Here is a 19,325-nt window from a genome sequence, read left to right as displayed (position 1 = left end):
ACGGCCATTACCATTATTCAGTGCGTGATCCCAGAGGTCCCTCAAAAATGTTTCTAATACAAGCCGCGGCTTCAATTGGGAATTTTACGGTAAGATTGCTGTGGGGTATTACATAAAGTCAATGTATTGTAGTGGGCCGCCGCAGGCGGCCCGCCGGTAAAGAGGGTCAATCATGGCCATTGCATGAAGTAAACCTAATTGGAGTGGGCTGCCAAAGGCGTCTGCCCGTTAAGAGGGTCATGGGTAATACATAATGTATATTTATTGTAGTGGGCCGCCGAAGGCGGCCCGCCGGTAAAGAGGGTCAATCATGGCCATTTCATGAAGTAAACCTAATTGAAGTGGGCCGCCAAAGGCGTCTGCCCGTTAAGAGGGTCATGGGTAATACATAATGTATATTTATTGTAGTGGGCCGCCGAAGGCGGCCCGCCTGTAAAGAGGGTCGATCATGGCCATGGCATAAAGTGAACTTTATTGTTGGTATTATGTTTTTGAAAATGTGGTGACCCCCCCTTTCCTACCAGTGAAAAAGCGATGACCCCCCCTTTGCGGATTCCAAAATTATGATGACCCCCCCCCCCCCTGGATTTTGCCGGCCCCCCCCCCCCGGCCGAAAAACTGAACGGTACCTAAGACTGCATGTACTACTACGTCACTGGCAAATCAGTCTCATATATCTGAGCAAAGCGTATAGTTCCTAACAAAGATATAGCCGCTGTGGGCTTATTAAACATAATAGTTTTCAAAAGTGTGATTTTAATTTCTCATCAAATTTATATTCGTATGTTTAATTGATTGCGTTAAATTTTTACTACGTACTTATGCCAGTGGCCCGTATTTAACCTGATACATGGCTTGTGCAATATTATTGTCCAGAACACAGTTTCTCCACACGTGTGGATGGACTGTGTCCAGAACTACCCCGTAGTTTTGGTATCAATTCTAACTTTTGATGATTTGTTCATTATCTTTATTTTATATGTCGATGGCAAATCGTTATTTTACCCCCGAAAGAGTGCTGAAACTCACTATTTAGCTTGTCAACATAGCATCTAATTTTTTTGTGTAAAATGTACTGTTATTGTTTACATTTGGATTCTTGTCCGGGCCAGAATTCACCCATCAACAATAACAACACAGTTAACAGCACGCCCAGGCTGAATTCCTGAGTTCCGAGTTGTTGAAAAGAGCACTTTTGTCGCTTGAGGGCGCTGCAATGACGTCATCATTTTTACAAACCGTTGGGGGTAATGGGACCAAAATTCAACATGGCGGCTATTTTGAGTTGATGAAACACTGTCTGCCTGGAACTCGATGTCATACTTCCTGTGAAACGAAATTGCCTGAAAATGGTGAACTGGTTTTGCGCTGCCCCTAACTGTACTATTAGTTTGCGCAAAAAGAAGAACGTTGCTAAGTATCCTGGATTGCGTGACGTAACTTTTCATGCTTTCCCAACTGAAAAGCATCGTCGACTTCGCCAGCAATGGATTTCTATGATGCGCCGTAAGGATGACTGGTCACCCAACAACTATTCCCGCGTCTCTTCTAGACATTTTCTAAGTAATAAGGGGCCGACCAACGAGTTCCCAGTTCCAGTGCTCTTTGACTATAACAACTGGAAACAACCTATCACGGTGCGTTCCACTGGTGTGATCACGAAGCTCTCACAACATCGCGATCGGCAAGATCGATCAGAGTCTGCCGATGAGGATGTCTGCGATATACCGATAACGGAAGTGGACATGGTCGTAGACGATCTCTACGATGGCGTTGGTTATGAAATTCAGTTAGGATCAGACGATACTCCTTCCAGTAAGTGTGGAAATAAGCATGCTTAATTCAAATTAGCGTACACAATCATTGTGTCAATCCATGGACTCTTCTCTGTACGTCCATGGTCAAGGTACAATGTTTGATTTCGTATGGTATTGTATGTGTGCCAAGAAAAATAACATCCTAGCGTTCTGAGCTCCATTTGACATAGGTTTAGCCTGTAGGGATGATTTATACATACCGTAACCAGAGTGATACCTAGCTGTCATGACATCTTCCATATTTAAATATTTGTGAAACAAAGGCTAATCTTTTTGCAGCCAAAATAAATGATTGACAGAAAACCTTATCATTACAATTTGCAGGGCAAGCCAAACCTGAAATTCATATTCCATTCAATTTTTATTCTGAGGAAATAAATTGAATTGCATTATGAACAATTGCATTAACAAATATTGCTGTCATTTTTAGTATAAATAGAAATTCACATAAAGATAAGTTGGCCTGTTACATACCTTAGATGTATAATATTGTTGGTGTTATGATGTAGCTGGTAAAAATCACATCATATATAGATAGTTGCCAGTTACATGTGAACCATGTTATGAATAAGCAGTGAGCCCAGTGATACAATTTGTATTCTTGGAAATCTGAGATTATCTGTGAATGTGTAATTTTCTGTAGTTAAGTCTTGCAGCACTGCTTGTTACGTAAAATTATTCTTGAGACAATGGGTATACTGAGCTAGTTGCACATCATACAAGGTTAGAGGGCACACCGGTATATTTTGGAATGGGTTATGAATTTGTTTCAACAAATTATAGCTAATGTCTTTTGAGTTTGGCTTTCTGACATTTTTTCAAAAAATTTTGGATGTTTATATGTTAAATTGTTCACAGTGTCCAGGTTTTCCAACAATACTTAATTTTAAACTCTGCCATATGTGTTTTTGAGTCATGAAGAGTTCAGTCTTTTTATGTATGAGAAACTTGTAAAATATGACTTTCCATTAAATATTTCTTGTCAAGTATTGTGATCTTATTTATCAAATATTTGTGTGTTTATTATTTACAGAAATGTACTCTGCTGTAAAATGTGCTGATGTGTGTGAATCACCCAGCAGTGAACATGACTACATCTGTGTGGTTGGTGATACAACAGTTAAAGCAAACTTGAGTGGCGTTTCAAGGACTAGAGTGATGCCCATGTCAGGAGGAACACATAAACGACATGCTGTGCCATGTGAAGATAACAAGTATTCTATGGGCGTACCTAAACACTGTAAAATGACAGTAACTTGTGATCGTGAAACACAGACAGATTTGACAGGAGAACAAATCAGTGATATGTCTGAAGTTGCAAGTAGATTTAATGACAAAGATGTACTACGGCGGGATTTGCTCCTTGAGAAAGTGTTTGAATCGGACAAATCAGTACAAAACTATACAGGATTTCCAAATCGAAAGTCACTGGATGGTTTCTTTGGTATTCTAGATAAGGCTGAAACGTATTTGAAATACTGGAGTAGTAGCAACAGTTCTGAGAACAAAAAGTATCAAAGGCAGGGCAAAAAACCAGGGCCAAAACGAAAACTAACAAAATATCAGGAATATATTTTAACTTTAATACGGTTACGCTTAGGGTTGGTGGCTTTCTTTGTAGCTGATCTGTTTGGTGTTTCAAAAACACGTATATCTCAAATATTTACAACATGGATTTCATATATGGCAGCAGTATTTGAAAATCTTCCTTGGCCGAGTCGATCACAAATTGATAAATATATGCCCCCATCATTTAAACGAGATTTCCCTAGGACTAGAACTGTTATTGATTGTACAGAATTTTTTATTGATAAGCCACGAACACCCAAAGCCCAAATTACAACATATAGTAGCTATAAGTCTCACAATACATACAAGTGTCTTGTTGGTGTTACACCTGATGGTGGTTTTAATTTTATTTCCAGGTTGTGGGGGGGCAATGTTTCTGATAAGTACATAACTGAAAAGAGTGGCATTCTAGATTTAATTGAACCTGGTGACTGTATAATGGCCGACAGGGGATTTAATATCCATGAAATGCTTCTTGATCGTGGAGCAAAGTTAATAATCCCACCTTTCACTCGTAAGTGTTTCAGGGGAAAGGGAAAGCGACTGAATGTTAAGGAGATCATTGCATCTAGGAAAATTGCTAGATTGAGGATCCACGTTGAGAGGGCCATTGGGCGAATGAAAAATTTCCATATGCTTTCACAAATATTACCCTTGTCTATGAAAAGTATAACAAATCAAATGGTCCAAGTTGCTGGTGGGATATGTAATTTTCTTCCCCCTCTTTTGCGCAAATAGGGTTGGTATATCAATAGAATAATAATCTTGGAGGGGCAATGGACTTTAATCCACTCTTCAAACAGTCAATGCAGGTGCTCACACTATCATTTCTACTTTAACCATTGCCACAGGTGGTGATTTACATTGATGTTAATTTGTGAGGAATGAAAACTTGTACTTTCCTGTATAGAATGGATGTATTTGCTTCCAATAATTATAATAGTGTAAGAGTATGACTTGACCTAGCCTAACCTTCATGTGCTTTTGTTATGGTAATTCATCTGTGGAAGTGATGAAAGGGGGGATAACAGTGCGGGTGCCACATCACTTTAGAGTATGATTCCAACGCTTCTACCGTTGAACTGGTTATAGTAAAACTACATTTTATACAGGGTGGGGGGGGGGGTGTGATTTTGAGACTTGAAATGACACTTTTCCATTCTGTAGGGGCTTTTGAAATTGTTGTATGCATACAGATAGTTGGTGTACAGATGACTATGCTAAGAGTAATTTGTAGATAAATGTTACCGGGGTTCACAAGTCATTTTACTTTGGTTCTACATGATACCTCATTGCAATCATATCAGGGGACATGAGAAATATCACTAGAATTCCCAAAACTATTTACAAATGTTCCACAAAGTGCCATTCATTATTAAATTCATTTAAATTTGTTCACTTTTATTGTAGGAATAATGTGACTCACTTTTTGCTTCTCTTGTGAAATCAAAGAGGTTATGACTGTACAGAGGTCAATACAAAATGTGTTGTAAGGGAAGAAATCATTTTATGTGTTTACTTACTAATACTGATTTACTTACTAACCAACTAACCCATGCAAGTATTCCACTGAACTAACCTACTAATTCACTAACTACCAGTACAAAATTTCTCTTACAACATATTTTATATTTGATACCTCTTTACAGCCATTCCCTCTCTGATGTCACAAGTGAAGCAGAAAGGGAGTCATTGTACTCCTACAATAAAAGTGAACAAATCTAGTTGCATTATAATCCTTTCACACCACAATGTAATTAAGCATGTTTTTCATGATAAGAGTGAACCTTTGTACAGAGCAAAAGAAAAGATTAAGACAATAGACAAACAATTCAAGTTTCAATAATGTACATCCTGATACATGGAAAATTTATTCAACCAATAAAATATGACTGTACACTTTCTTTTTGTATTTTTCTTATACAATGTCAAAATAATTAAAGGCTATTGAGTCTATCTCATGATAGATCAACATTTACTCAGCTGGCGTATGTTAGCAAACTGGTTTGCTTCAGAAATTTTCCAATCAGAACTTTAGAACAGTACAAGTATGCTCTGGGTTCAGTCACATCTAATTACCTTTACACATTGTAATGACCAGAACCAATACCTTTATGATATCATCTTTTCACTGAACTAGAAACCGTATGCAGTATACTAGATTACAAAACATGGGCTTTGGTTTAGAATAAAATTTTAAAACAAGAAACAAACTCTGCCAACTGCTGACTTTTTTACTGTTTTTGCCCTCAAGCCTTACATAGAGCAAGCCCATCAGCCCCCCCCGATCATTCTCCTCCCCTACCTTTGCTCCTGTTGCACCATGGTTATTTTGCCCCTCCCACCAATTTCAATTTCAAGATTTCCTGATGAAGAAGTGACTGCCTTTACACTGCTTTCACAACTACAATCTTATGTTTAACTGAGAACATTAGGTACAATGAAATTCTTATAAAAGGTGGTAAGTTTTACTTCAGTGGTTTTCCAGAAAGTTTCATCAAAATGAATTCTCTCTATTGAAATAGATTTTCTCGTAAACAGTACAAAGTCACACCATTGTAGTTTACATGTAGCAAGCTGCACTTGTATCTGGGTATACCACTTTGATGACTTCCTCAAACATACTTTACCATCTACATCCAAATATACATGGTATTTAGGATCAATGTTTGGTATATCACATGGAAATATATTTCGATGTTTACTGGAGCATTTGATTTCACACAGACCTGTCCCACAGCATGCACATGACACTCTCCCATCAGGACTTGAACTGAGATATGGCTTGTCAGAACTTATGATTAAACCAACATCTTCAAAGTTTACTTTTTTGTGCAACGCTTTGTATTGTTCATAGTACAAATGCTTAGCAACAGGCTCATGTTTAATACCAAAATCAATGTGGGTTGATGGTATAGCCCTGTGACTTCCAGACATGATTTTTTGGACTATGTAATTATTCAAATCTTGGGTTTCTTTCATGTGAAGAATGTCATGTGCAATGCTAGCTGTAATTCGCCCTTGTCTGTACAAAAACCAATCCTCACAATCTCTCTGATCAGATGTCAGTGTTGAAATGAAATCAATATCAGCTTTTGTCACAGATTCACTCAAATAGCTAATGAAATTGCCATCATTGTAAGCATTAAATGAGTTGCCTATCTGAAGAACTGTTTTTGGTTTTTGTACATCAACTGCTGGAAGTGGATCTAGCATCCTCTTCCAGCATGAATCATCATCTGCTATTTCATACATTTCTTTTGCTAACTTCATGTCAAAGATTTTTTTTTCCTCGTCATCTCGAATAGCACCTGGATAATAGTTTGACATGGTTGGTTTTGGTTTATCAAGTTCTGACTTATTCTTTCTGATATCAATGTCATCAATTTCCATAGGCTTTGACTCTTTTCTGGGTTTATCCCATTTACAAGGAACATCTGTACCAACTTGAGTACTTCTGTCTTTGTGGCGTGTGTCGAAGTCATTGATGCTGAACAATAACGCAACACAATGTTTGCATGTTCCATGCTCACTGTAAAAGAAAACAAATAAACAATTTGGTAAATGTTAGTTATCATTTAATCTTTTCAATAGTTGAGGCATGTTTAATCAATGCACAAGAGTTTACATAGCAAAATTCTCAAACAATTGCCATGTTCACATTGAGCAAATGTTTCAAAAGCATGTGTCTAAACCCTGTTAATGTTTTGCTCTGTGATGTGTTCTACTGTTGGACAACACTATATGCTCCGGTGAACAGATGTTTTTCTGTTTTCATGTTAAGGTTTCCAAGCTGATAGAATCTCTGATGTCAAGTGGGAGTTCAAAAGTTTAGAGGCACTGTAGGAAAAGATGCATCCTTCATATGTGATGCTTTAATAAGTAGCGACTGTAAAAATTTGAATCTATCAGAAGTCATTTTACTCGGTTTTATTTGTCATTTGAGAAGCGTGAACGCAAGATTGTAGTGTACGTGTTGACGCATATACACAGACTGGTATATCGAAATCAGTTTGCGTTGCTATAAATAACTCATATATGACATCATCTTTAAGATGACAATGAATATTTGCATAGTCATAAGCTATGTATAACCTCTTGATCTCGCATAATACTCACATGGCTTTTGTTGACAAATTGGGACGAGACGCGGCACACAGAGTTAGTGAGGTAATGTAATGTTAAAAGCGATTACATCGAGAAAAAAAGCACAAAAAATAAAATCTGCATTTGTCTGTCGGAAACTGAATAAGTCGGAAAATCGTGCGACAGTGAATTACGCTGATCACGTACGCGCTTTCACGTCAATTTACGGATTCCCCCACTGAAGTACAACTACTGATTGAAACTGAACACATTTATACGTACATGCAATAAAGAATATGAAGTAAAACCATTGACTTACGCTACGCAATTGCAGCCACCAGAGATGATTTTGGAGTTCGTCTTCATAAGAAACCATGTACGATATGGTTGTTCACGCTGTGATGTTTCGCGTACACAGTCTGACATAACATAGATGTATTCCGTGTTTGCGATCCGGTGGATTTTCAAATCAATGATGTGTCCATCCCTGAACAGCAGAAATCCATTATCGTTCCGATAATTACTGAGCCTTTCCCGTGTCCAGTCACATTTGTCCAATAAATAAATCAAAATATCGGCAATTTCTACCGCTGGAAGAGAATGAAGGTCACTCGACCACCTCGTAATCGCCATCGGGTCCGGCAAAGTGACAGCATTGGCGGGATCTCGATCGTCTGCTACTGTCCGGCGCCTTTTGCTCGAAATTTCGTGATCGTCAGGCTCTAAAGGGCGAACATCTAGTTCTGTTGCTAGCAGTACTAGCTGAATAAGTCTGTCTTTCCGGGTGTTACTGCATGTTATTCCTCGCTCAGACAAAAATTGTCTGAGTTCAGGAACTCGCTTCCGATGAACGTTGTCCATGACGCAATGTAAACATTGCCCAAACATACCGGAAATACAGTGGTCCCAAGTCGTACGCCCTCATTGACAAAAGTCATGTGAACTTTCTTCTTCAAAAAGATCTCGGAACAATGGAATTGTCAAGTGAATAAGCTTACTATGTACTCAACATGCTTTTTGGAGTAGTAAGAAATTATGGTTGACATATAGTGGAAAAAAATCATCAAAACTTAACATCACTGGTCCTGAAGATAAGTTTTTAGAGTATTAAACCACAACTACTGAGAGATTGTAGAAAACTTGTGCCATTAAAGCTCTGTAATCAGCAACCTTTGATGCATTTGAAAGAGATAGCTTAGACGGCGCAAATAGCATATAAAATCAAGAACCTTTAATGGGCCTTTAAACTTCTTAACTTTTCAAAACTGAGAGAGAGAGAGAGAGAGAGAGAGAGAGAGAGAGAGAGAGAATTAGAGATTATAGGCCTACTGCACTGTGACTTGGAATGAAGTTGTCCGACAAGAAATGAAAGCATATTGCAATATAATTTTCCAGTTTAAAATTCTGTTGTACTTTGACCAAAGAGAAATTCAATAGGCCTTCCGGAATGTACAGATGACCAACTTATCATTTGAATTACACCGGCAGCTGCCTTCCGTGTTCAGCACAGTGTTACATATAATGACAGCTGGATGGATAATTTCGAGCACATTTTTATGTAGGAGTTAGTCCAACTCTACGATTGCTTTCTGACGAAACCTCGAAATAACAAGTAAGTTCATAAATTAATGAAACAATAATATGATAATTAGCAGTGCAAGATGTGGCCGCACATCACTAGTAACTGTGGGTTATGAATTATTCATAATTTATGGGACCTCGAGGGGCCTTGTTCTCCGCGTTGATTGGCTTATTACGTGTTCACTGAGGATACGTTGTCAAGAGCGTGTGTGGGCGCTATTTCATCTGTGCAACTGTATACACATGCATCTACGAGAGGAGTGCAGCGCAAAATTTCATCTACCCGCGTTATTGCATGCCGTTATTTCATCGCATTGTTTTGGATTTAATTGAAGTGACCCGTCCGGGTAGCAAGTAGGATGGTTGAGTGACATTTCAGCGAGCCTTTGATCAACTGACGAGTTTTCACAACGATAGGTGAGTGAAATATTGAACGAAGAAGATAGCTTGTACCATCACAGGATACAGTGAAAGGGCCCCGCTTCATTATTGCCTACTGTCTTTTGTATGCTCCTGTCTTCCATGAACGCACATCCCCATTGCTAAGCAACAACACAAGTCCTCTGAATATTTTGCAGTACGGCTGTGTGTGATCGTTTTATCTCACAGCTCGCCCGATTTATGACATGAAACAGACGTCACAGATTCCGTTCTAACCAGTAGTGGACAAATCTGTACTCACATCGATAACGTAGCCTCCGAGTGTTTATTCCGGAGTCGTACGCCAGATGCACCATACGATCAAGGTTACTCCACAGGCAGGACATTTCATGGGCCCGTACATGTACCATATTTAAGTCTTGCCTCGTGTAAATGTACCGTGCTTTCGACCTTGCCAACACACAACAAGTATTCGCAGTGTAGAAATACTCAGTTGAATGTTGAGCTTCCAAAACATTAACTCGTTATATTATGAAATACTGTCTGTCACACCGATGTCAACAAACAAAGTAATTCGTGTGTAAAATTACCTCCTTCATAGCTTCTGTACTGTAGCTTGGCTTATCATAATGAATATCTCGAACTAGAGTTTCATTCATTTATTTGAAATGACGTAGATAATATCCCGGCGAACAATTTACATATTCCTCATGTAATCCAACAAACAACTTGCAATATGCATTGAGAGCACAGTCAATAAAGTGTTCACTGCCGATATCATCACTGTTCATAATAAATAGAAAGGTGTGCGATTCATGACGGAAGACGAGACTATCGAATACAAACAAGTGGATATGCGCGACCAGAAATTTGGTTTATCGCCACATCATGCACGTCGGTACGCGTACGGTCAATAACTCAATTTTAGGATTACGATCAGTCAGCGTTCTGCAATCTGTGTTCGCTGTTAATTACGAGTCCTGCCATGTTGTGCCAGCCCAATATTTGTTTTTTGCAGAATTTAATTTCGGACGGCCAGTGCGCAGTTTTGATTATAAATACGTAAAATTAACAGAAAACGTCCAATATTTGACGAGTCGATAGCAAAAAACGCCTCAGTGCATGTGATGTGTAACGATTGTTTAGTCTCGATAGCAAGCTTTTCAGTTCGTTGATCCAGTTCAACTCGCTGAACCCTCCGTCTTTATACGTGTCAACGACAAAGTCGATAAATTACATAAATAAGTGTGTTATTAAAACGGCGTAAATCTAGCAAAATGTCGAATAATGAATAACGAATGACCCGCCCACTCATCAGTTGCCATGGTTTCTCATCTAGCCATGTGTACGTTCTCATGTTCAAGTATTGCAAAAAAACGTCACATATAATCGTAAAAATTCTATCCTCAGACAGCGAGTTCTTGCCCTCTTAATTTACTGGACGATTTATGAAAGGTTTGTGGTAGCTATCAGCAGTATAGCTGCTTCGATATAAATCACTATTATAAAACGCTTGCCTTTGTTTACAAATTGCGGTGATTGCGTTTATACACCGAGTTCAGCATGCGATCACCCGAAATCACAGGAGATTTTTTTTTCTGTCAAACATATCATACAACCAGACGGGGCCTTTATCAACGAATTTGAGCAACTAATGTCGGTTTTTCGGCAGAAAAGTAATATTTTTGTCGAAGACTAAACAAATATCACAAGATTACATTTTGTAACATAGCTATTTGTTTGTGGAATTTGGAAAGAATAACTACATAGTTTGAATGGGATTTCGTGGTTTTCTGTTTGCAAAGAAAACAAATGTAATATTGACTACTCCTGTACTTGTAAAGAAATATCAGCTGGTACAGAAAGGTTGTTTACCCTCTAATTATTTTACTGGTATTAAAAAGGAGAATTCAAAATCCTTGAATATTTTATACAGTCCTGCTGATTTGAATATTGCCTGGAAGGGGAATGGAGACACGACATTTATCCTACTGAGAAAAAAGGTCGCTTTTTTGGGTCCGTGCCCTTTTGAAAGTCTCAAATGGATTATTTTTCCAGTCCAGTATGTAAGGTACCTGTTATTAATAAAATGTCTGTGTAAGAGTTCTAATTACAAATTATTAGTGTTGGTAATGCAAATCATTGTGTACAATCCATATGCTATGCCATTATTGATAAATGAATTCTAGTCCTTACTTAAGGTAGTATGGGCCTTGAAAGTGAAAGACTTACACTTTTGCTCAAACTTTCCTCAAAGAATGTTTCAATCTTTCTCTTTCAAAATCAAGAATAAAATTTGCGGGTCACTGTTTGAATTTTGGTACTAGAGTAACAAATTAACAAAGATTTATTGATAGTTGAAATTCAAAATGGCTGCCATCCCTGTGTTAACTCTACGGAGAAAAATAAAATTTTTGATTTTCAATAAACTAAGACAATGAAAATATTTCTTACATGAAGAACTTAAATTTGAAATGAGCCCCCCAAAAGTGGTAGATCAGAAAAGAATTGCAAAAGTTTGAGAGTCCGAATATCTGTCCCCAAGTTGCATTCTGCCTTAAATTCAGAAATGACCAAGAACATTTTGACATTGCACACATACGGTACTAGTTGTGGTGAACGCCAGGTATTTGATGGGATTTTGGAGTAGAATAAGTATACATATAAACCCTACAAATCAAAAGTTACACAGGTAATGGGAGGGGAGGTTGATGTTTTCTCCTCATAAATAGAATATTACACAAATAAAGTGATCCAATAAGGTCCAATGTAATACTCCAGCACACTAAAACTGTGTCGTTTTTTTTTTATGACACTGTTCTTGATTAGTGCTGTTAAAGCCAAAGTCCTCAATCCCAACGTTGTTCTCACATGATGAGTGGTTAGTGACATCGACTGTTTATGTACTTTGTAATCCTTTGTACTTCTTTTGAAGTTGCGTACGGTTAGTCTATTTGAGATAATACTGATTAACAGAACCAAACCCTTCAAACGTATACTGCAATTTTATTTCACAACTTTCTTTGGAAAAAAGTCAACATAATTATATGATCTGAACAAAAGAGTATAAATTTGTTTTTGATGCAATTTGCATATAATTTACATATGAATTAAAGGATTTCCAGTGGTGATCAGTCAAAAAGAGGGGGTTTGTTATAAGGAATAAACCAACACTTTGAATGTGACCACTTTGTTTCTGTTTCAAGGTTCAAATATTCTGAAGCAAATGGGATTGGGTAAACCCTGATTGTAAAAGAGCTAAGAAATGCAATTTGATTTTAGACAGAAGTTGCTTGCAGATTCATTTAGAGGTTATAAACGGCAAGCGAGGGTATTTGGTTGCGGATATAAGACCTCTGAGGTGAAAATTAGCATATTTGGCGGGAAATAATCACCGAGCGAATAATCACTGAGCGAAGCGAGGTGATTATTTCACCCCAGAGGTCTTATATCCGCAACCAAATATCAGAGCGCACCGTTTATAACCTCATTATAATATGCTAAAGTTAAAAACAAGTGGGCAATTTCGTTATTTAGGGCTGAAGTTGGAACGAGAGTTCAGGAGCGCCCAGCCTCATACAAACTCTAAAAAAGAACGTTTCAGAACGCGTGCGCAGGCACAGTTGAATTCATAACATACGGTTACGCAACGCATCGATATCGCGATTAGACATCAAACTTGAAGAATTTTACTTAAAAAAACTCAAAAAACTTTAAACAATCACAGAAACTCTTCATTTGTTGGTTCGTCAAGCTGCATTAGACTAAAATTTAACAATCACGATCAATCTGAAGCCATAGACTTGTTCGACATTATGGCGCGTTGAGCTCTCAAGTTGGCGTTCGAAATTTGCGCGAGCTCAAAAATGTTACGCGGCGCGCAGGTCTTCTTGTTGAGAATATAATCCCCGGCTCCAGCCAATCAGATTGCCGGATTCCAGCTAAGCATATTATAATTAAAAGAACAAAACAAATCATATTTTCCACAAAATCGTTTACTATGAATCTTATTCCGATGAAATGATCAGCAGTGGGAGTTATATAAATTTATGATCAAAGAAATTTGCAGTGATGAAGTGGCAGGGTTTAAAGGCACAGTAGTGGGTTACATTAATGTGTGTACGTATGTAGAAAAATTGTTAACACTGACAGCGAGCATGATTTCATCAGGCAAAAACTTCTTGTAACTTTGTTCAATAATTTTTTTACAACAGGGCTATGTAAACATCAGTTGATATTAAAGTTTGATCATAGACCCCAGAATTAGCTGGACTGTTATGGTTTGACAAATTTCTTGCCAACATTTAGTTAAAAACGGTATGTCCTGATAAATCTGTGATTTATGAAGAGCAAATAATTGCACAGTTGACTTGCAAACATGACCCACATCTGATGTACAAGTACGGTGAACCCAATCAATATTTCTTTTCTTTCCTTCTAACTTGAAGTGATAGATTTATGATAGAGAGGGCAACTTCAAGAAACCAAAGTTTTGACAATACCTTAAATTTGCTCGTCGCAGCATCAACCAATATTCAGTCTCATTATATTTTTTCACATTATGTATTGGCATATCTTCGCACAAGTTCTGAGTTCAGCCTATTGTGAGTAAAAACACTGAACAGCAAGTGAGAAGCTATTCAGTCCAGGGTGCTGTTGGTTGAAGGCGTTAGAAGGTGGTCAGGTTTTATTTAACACACAAGTTCATGTAGTAGAACATCTTTGGTCAAATTCGTAGGTCACATGTTAGTTTCCAGCTGTATAAAGCTCGGTCGGGAGGGACAAGTTTGAGGGACTTGGTAACGTGGGGTGAAAAGACTGTTGTGAATATTGAAGGAGTTGTTGACAGTAGATTTGATGTTTGTTACTGTATCAGAATTATAATAATATTGATTCACAGCAGAATGGTTGAGGGATTATATCAGTTATAAGTTAAACTTTGTTTTTGGTCTATGGCATTTTAATGAACTCCACCTAGCTTATGATATTAAGTCAGTTAACTTTGCTGAGGAGATAAAACCCACTCATTGACTGCGGTGAACTGACATTGAAGGTCAGACAGACATCATAAACATGTACAAAACAGAATTTATAAGGAATCTCACCGGGTACCCAGGTTTTATAACCCCAGGTTTTATAACCCCAATTCTGTCAAACTTGCTAGGGTGCAGTTCCCTATGGAGTGTGGCAAGGATGTTTCATATTTTGCAGGGTTGAAATTTTGTATCTCCTCAGGTCAAAAGAGCACTGGTTGATCTTCTGTGTGTTGTGGGTTTGCACTGTGCTTCAGCCTTGCCATTCCAATTGTACTCACACACTGATAAAACACCTGCATGTGAGACTTACATTGTGAATTTAAAAGTTGTTTGAAAACTTCAAAGTATGGCATTACATCTGGCTATATGGCTGTGACTATTCTTTTGGAAACGTTTGAAATAATTTTATTTGTTGTCAGTTTAAATGCCATATAGTATAGGTGCAACTTTTAAAGCAGAAAGATATTTCAGCGAACCATGTGCAGTAACACAGAAATTTGATTATGCATGGCCTATGCTTCTCTTTGTAGGGAAGTCATGGCATAACTTTGGCCACCCAGATCAAACTTTGCGGTGAAAATTTTCTGACTGGCATGACGCTGCTGAGCTATTTAAAATTCAAGCCTACATGATAAAGTTTACCTGGTACCCTTGATGGCAATGTTTTTAGATCATTAGCGCTTTCCTCTTGCGAGAAAACTGATCAGGACGTTAATCAAAGAAAGAATTGAGAAAGCTAAGCTTTGAATACTATGCGTTGAAGATTATCCTAAGCAGTTTTGATCTTTTTGGCTATTTTTCCTAAAATTACAGGGAAATTTAACCACATTTGAAATCTAATTTGATTCTACAGCTTTGCTTAAAAAACAATACATGGATATATACACCGCAATTATTGCAATATAACCGAAGACATTATGTTCCTTGGTGTAAAATATTGAGGTGCATGGAAACCTGTAGTTCCTCAAGTTTGAATGATTTTGAAGTGATACAGTTGTGTCAGTTTGCCTGATTTTGCTGTTCCAACCCTTTCACCACAATGGTTTGGCCCAAATCCATTGTTATTGGTTGTTACTTTCTAGTCTGTTTACAGGGAACCATGAGTGAAATTGGGTTAAGCAACTTAAAAAAGCATCGACCAATCACAGGATCCAAGATAAGTTCCAATTATTGAACAGGCACACAGTGAATTTTAATCTAAATGGATATGAGGCAGATATAAAAATAGTAAATTTAATCTCTAAGAATATGAATGCATTCTACAATGCACGAAATCTGATGATTCACGAATATAAAAAGTGCGCAGATGTGTTTGGAATCTGGCACCTTTATCGTGAACCCAAGCTCATGGACTGTATAATATTGCAATAACTGTTTCTCATGAAGTATGAATGTGGAACCTCAGAAAGAGCAGACACTGTGCAAGACTGTGTATTTTAAATGAGTGGTTTGTTAAGAGCTTGTTGTCCATGTCATTAAAAGCTCTATTGACTTTATTTACTGATGTTTTTTCCAGTATTTGTCTCCTGTTTGCGACGTCTCGTTGAATGCAAAGAAACGTGTTGAATTGCATCGTCTTCAACTTGTCAACTCAGCCCCTTTGTGTGCCATGTTCAATGTTGTTTTTGACATCTACAGTTTAGTCCAGACTAGAATTCGTTTTCTGATGAGACGGTGTATGGCACACAGTACGTCGTGTTTTCATCGGAAATAGTCCGCGGTTCACTATAGTGTAGGCAGAAGGGTAAGAAAATGTACTCATTTTCAAATTGTAATAACGAAAATGAAAGTATTATCAAAAGTAAGTTTTAATCCCTTTTTTGTAGAAAAAATTAGTACTACCATAAAAACCTTACCAATTGGACCAGAAAAAAAATAATTATGATTTTAAATAGTTGAATTATTAGAAAATTAACAAAGGCAAAATAATTTTAGTGGTCGAATTATTAGGTATTTGAACTATTTTGACAGTTCATAAGTGATATACTTACCATGTTGGATGATGAAGTCTTGACGTAGACATTCTGTGCTGTAGATTATTTGTTTTGTGTATTTTCTAAAAAATGTTCAAAATAGTTTGTCATGATAGGTTGGTTGAATTAAAAAAGAGATTGAGAAAGTCCCAATCTCCATGAGAAAGTCCCAATCTCCATCTGTGGTTGAATTGATAAGGGTAAAATAAAATTACGTTTTGAGAAAAAAATAGGGTGGACGAATTAATAGGGTTTTTATGGTAGTTGAAAAATCTCATTGATGAACACTACCATGTTATTAAGTATCTGATTGCAAAAACTCATCAAATGTATACGGCTATAAAACAACATTAGGTAATTGCTCAATTGTGAGCAATATTGTTTTTCATGTGAGTGATTTTATTGGATTTTTCTCATTAAGCTAACAGAAAACATTAAAATGGTTTAATTAAATTTTTCTCATTTTAGTGAAATGGGGTCAACCATTTTGGAACAATTGTTGGATATATATTGATTGTCACGTAAAGCGGACTTTGTTTTAGCCAGATATTATAATATTTTGGTATGAATGGAAGGAAAAATAAGTTTAAAATGAATTTAATTATTGTGCTTGTTTATCTATACAATGGTGATAGAAATATTATATGTTGATGTCGATGGTATAAGATTTTTTTTGTCTTGACAATGATGAAGTTGCGGTGTGTAAATTGCCTCTGAGGGGGGATTGAGGAGGTTGGGAGGGAGACAAAACACAGTTTACACTGACAGGTCATTATAGTCAATGATAGGGAGTGAAGTGTGCAGGTGAACATTGTGTTTATCCAACATCTGTAGCGGATTAAAACCCATTCCATTATGCCGCGTAATGAAACCTCAGCCGGATCAGACCTTGACTTGATACACTAGAACACCTACTTGTGTGGTCAATAACCGAGGGTAAACAAGACTACTTGTCTACAAACTATGAAGCTTTTGGAAATGGTGAGATATTTCTAGAGGTGATATCAATTGTGGAGGCATTTGCCATGAATGTCAATCCCATCCAAAAATTCTCCTTACAAGTACAAACTCCTTCCTCAAAGCAAAATAAAGTGTTATTTTTATGCCATAAAGTGCTGCATCCCTGTTAAAGTAGACTCTCTGTTTTGACTGAAGAAATGTGATTCAATGGGATAAATAGATCTGTCATTGGTGACAATTTGTTGACAATAATCAATGGTTTCTCAAGTTGCATTGTGTGTATTGAACCATTTGAATACATACTTTGGACAATCATAATTTTGATATGATTCTGTATGTCTTCATCATCATTATATCATGATCATCATCGTTATCATTATCATTATCATCACCAACAACATCATTATCATCATCAACATCATCATCATCATCATCCATATCATTGTTATCATCATCATTATCATCATCATCATCATCATCATCATCATCATCATCAACAACATCATCATCATTATCATCATCATCATCATCATCATCATCATCATCATCATCATCATCATCATCATCATCCTCCTTATCAATGTTATCATCATCATCATTATCATCATCATCAACATCATTATCATCATCATCATCATCATCATCATCATCATCACCGCTAACAGCAGTTGGTTAGTTTAGAATTCATAGACCCCATATGACACAACAGAATTACCAAATGTAAAATACACACAGAGTCCCTACGTAGGAAAATTTTAATATAAGCAGTTTGCTAAAACCCTAGCTATTCTTTGTATATTGAAACTAAAGTGGTGTGCATTTTTTGGAAAAGTGCAAATGATATTATCTGAAAGAAGGTATTTAAACGTAGATATAGTGTGATTGGTGTTGTGAATGCATTAAGAGAATGATATAGTCAGCTCACATAATTACAATGTACACTTCTTGTGAAAAAAGAGTGAGGTAAGCCGTATTGTAAAGGGATTTATGAGTAATGCATTACAATTCATACAGGACTTTGAACTTCTCTGTCTTTGGACACAAGGTCATTTTGATGTGTGAAAGGGGCAATATCCAGCTGTAACCCCTCACAAATATTTGTTGTTGTAAACAAATTTTGTTGTTGTTTTTCCTGAAGCATGTTGAAGTAAAAGTATCGCTTTGATGCAATGCGTTGTATACAATATGCAAATTTTTTTGCTTGTTGGTTTTTGAAATGAAGTCTAGTCTGGACTATAACTGAATCACAAAAAATGATATTGGAAATTACATATATATGGACTTATATAATGGCCTTATATCACCAAACGTGTTTAACTCCTTAAATTTTCATCAACTGTTTGCTTACATGTATATACAGATTAAAAGCACTTGAATACATGTCTCAAAATATACAGCTATGATTAGGAGCTGCAAGCGCTATAAAAATGTAAATTTTTTACGATACGAGTAGAATTACACCTTTTTCTCAGAAAGCATCAATTCATTGCCGTTAAAGATACCTTATTTTCACAAGGGCACCCAGTGTGTCTGCAGCTATAATTTTATTGTTTTCCATAGTTACAGAGACATAGCTTGAAGAAAATTAGTTCAAAAGATTCACTCTGCTCCAATTGATGACACTCAAAGAAGCTGTTCTGTATTTAATAATGAAGTTATTCATATTTGATGGACAAGGCTACATCCGTTAAATTCTCAATTTTTTTCACTTTCAATAATTCAATGCCATGAAAAATTCACATCTTTCAGGAAGTGTCCAGAGGTTGTAAACCCATTCAACAAAAAATGTCCCCAGCAAAAGATCTAGGCAAGAATTTGTCCCTGTTATCTTCAAGGTGTTATACTCTGCATCTCTGACATCACGCCAAGAAATATTCTTCAGTTGACAGTCTTCGCAGTCTTGTCCATGACATCTTTTCTGT

At 37.0% G+C, this 19,325-nt stretch overlaps 3 protein-coding genes across 3 annotated transcripts in view; 2 read left to right on the top strand and 1 right to left on the bottom strand.

Annotated features, from left to right (window-relative positions):
- The first annotated feature begins 1,218 nt into the window (after positions 1-1,218).
- Positions 1,219-5,288, top strand: LOC139122785 (uncharacterized). Its single transcript, XM_070688491.1, has 2 exons — positions 1,219-1,815; positions 2,851-5,288. The coding sequence occupies exons 1-2, from the start codon at positions 1,350-1,352 to the stop codon at positions 4,122-4,124; spliced, it is 1,740 nt and encodes a 579-aa protein (XP_070544592.1). The 5' UTR covers positions 1,219-1,349; the 3' UTR covers positions 4,125-5,288.
- Positions 5,289-5,673: 385 nt separating this feature from the next.
- Positions 5,674-8,348, bottom strand: LOC139122784 (uncharacterized). Its single transcript, XM_070688490.1, has 2 exons — positions 7,792-8,348; positions 5,674-6,918 (listed from the first exon to the last, which is right to left on the bottom strand). The coding sequence occupies exons 1-2, from the start codon at positions 8,331-8,333 to the stop codon at positions 5,805-5,807; spliced, it is 1,656 nt and encodes a 551-aa protein (XP_070544591.1). The 5' UTR covers positions 8,334-8,348; the 3' UTR covers positions 5,674-5,804.
- Positions 8,349-9,269: 921 nt separating this feature from the next.
- Positions 9,270-19,325, top strand: part of LOC139122783 (paladin-like) — a 75,729-nt gene continuing 65,673 nt past the window's right edge. The window contains exon 1 of the mRNA XM_070688489.1: positions 9,270-9,470. The gene's annotated coding sequence lies outside the window, so the exon portion shown is untranslated. The remainder of the gene's footprint in view (positions 9,471-19,325) is intronic.

This window comes from Ptychodera flava, chromosome 22 (genome assembly GCF_041260155.1).
Source record: "Ptychodera flava strain L36383 chromosome 22, AS_Pfla_20210202, whole genome shotgun sequence".
In the NCBI taxonomy this organism is placed as follows: Eukaryota; Metazoa; Hemichordata; class Enteropneusta; family Ptychoderidae; genus Ptychodera; species Ptychodera flava.
The sequence above is the reverse complement of the archived record's forward strand: the minus strand, read 5'-3'. Positions and strand labels throughout refer to the sequence as shown.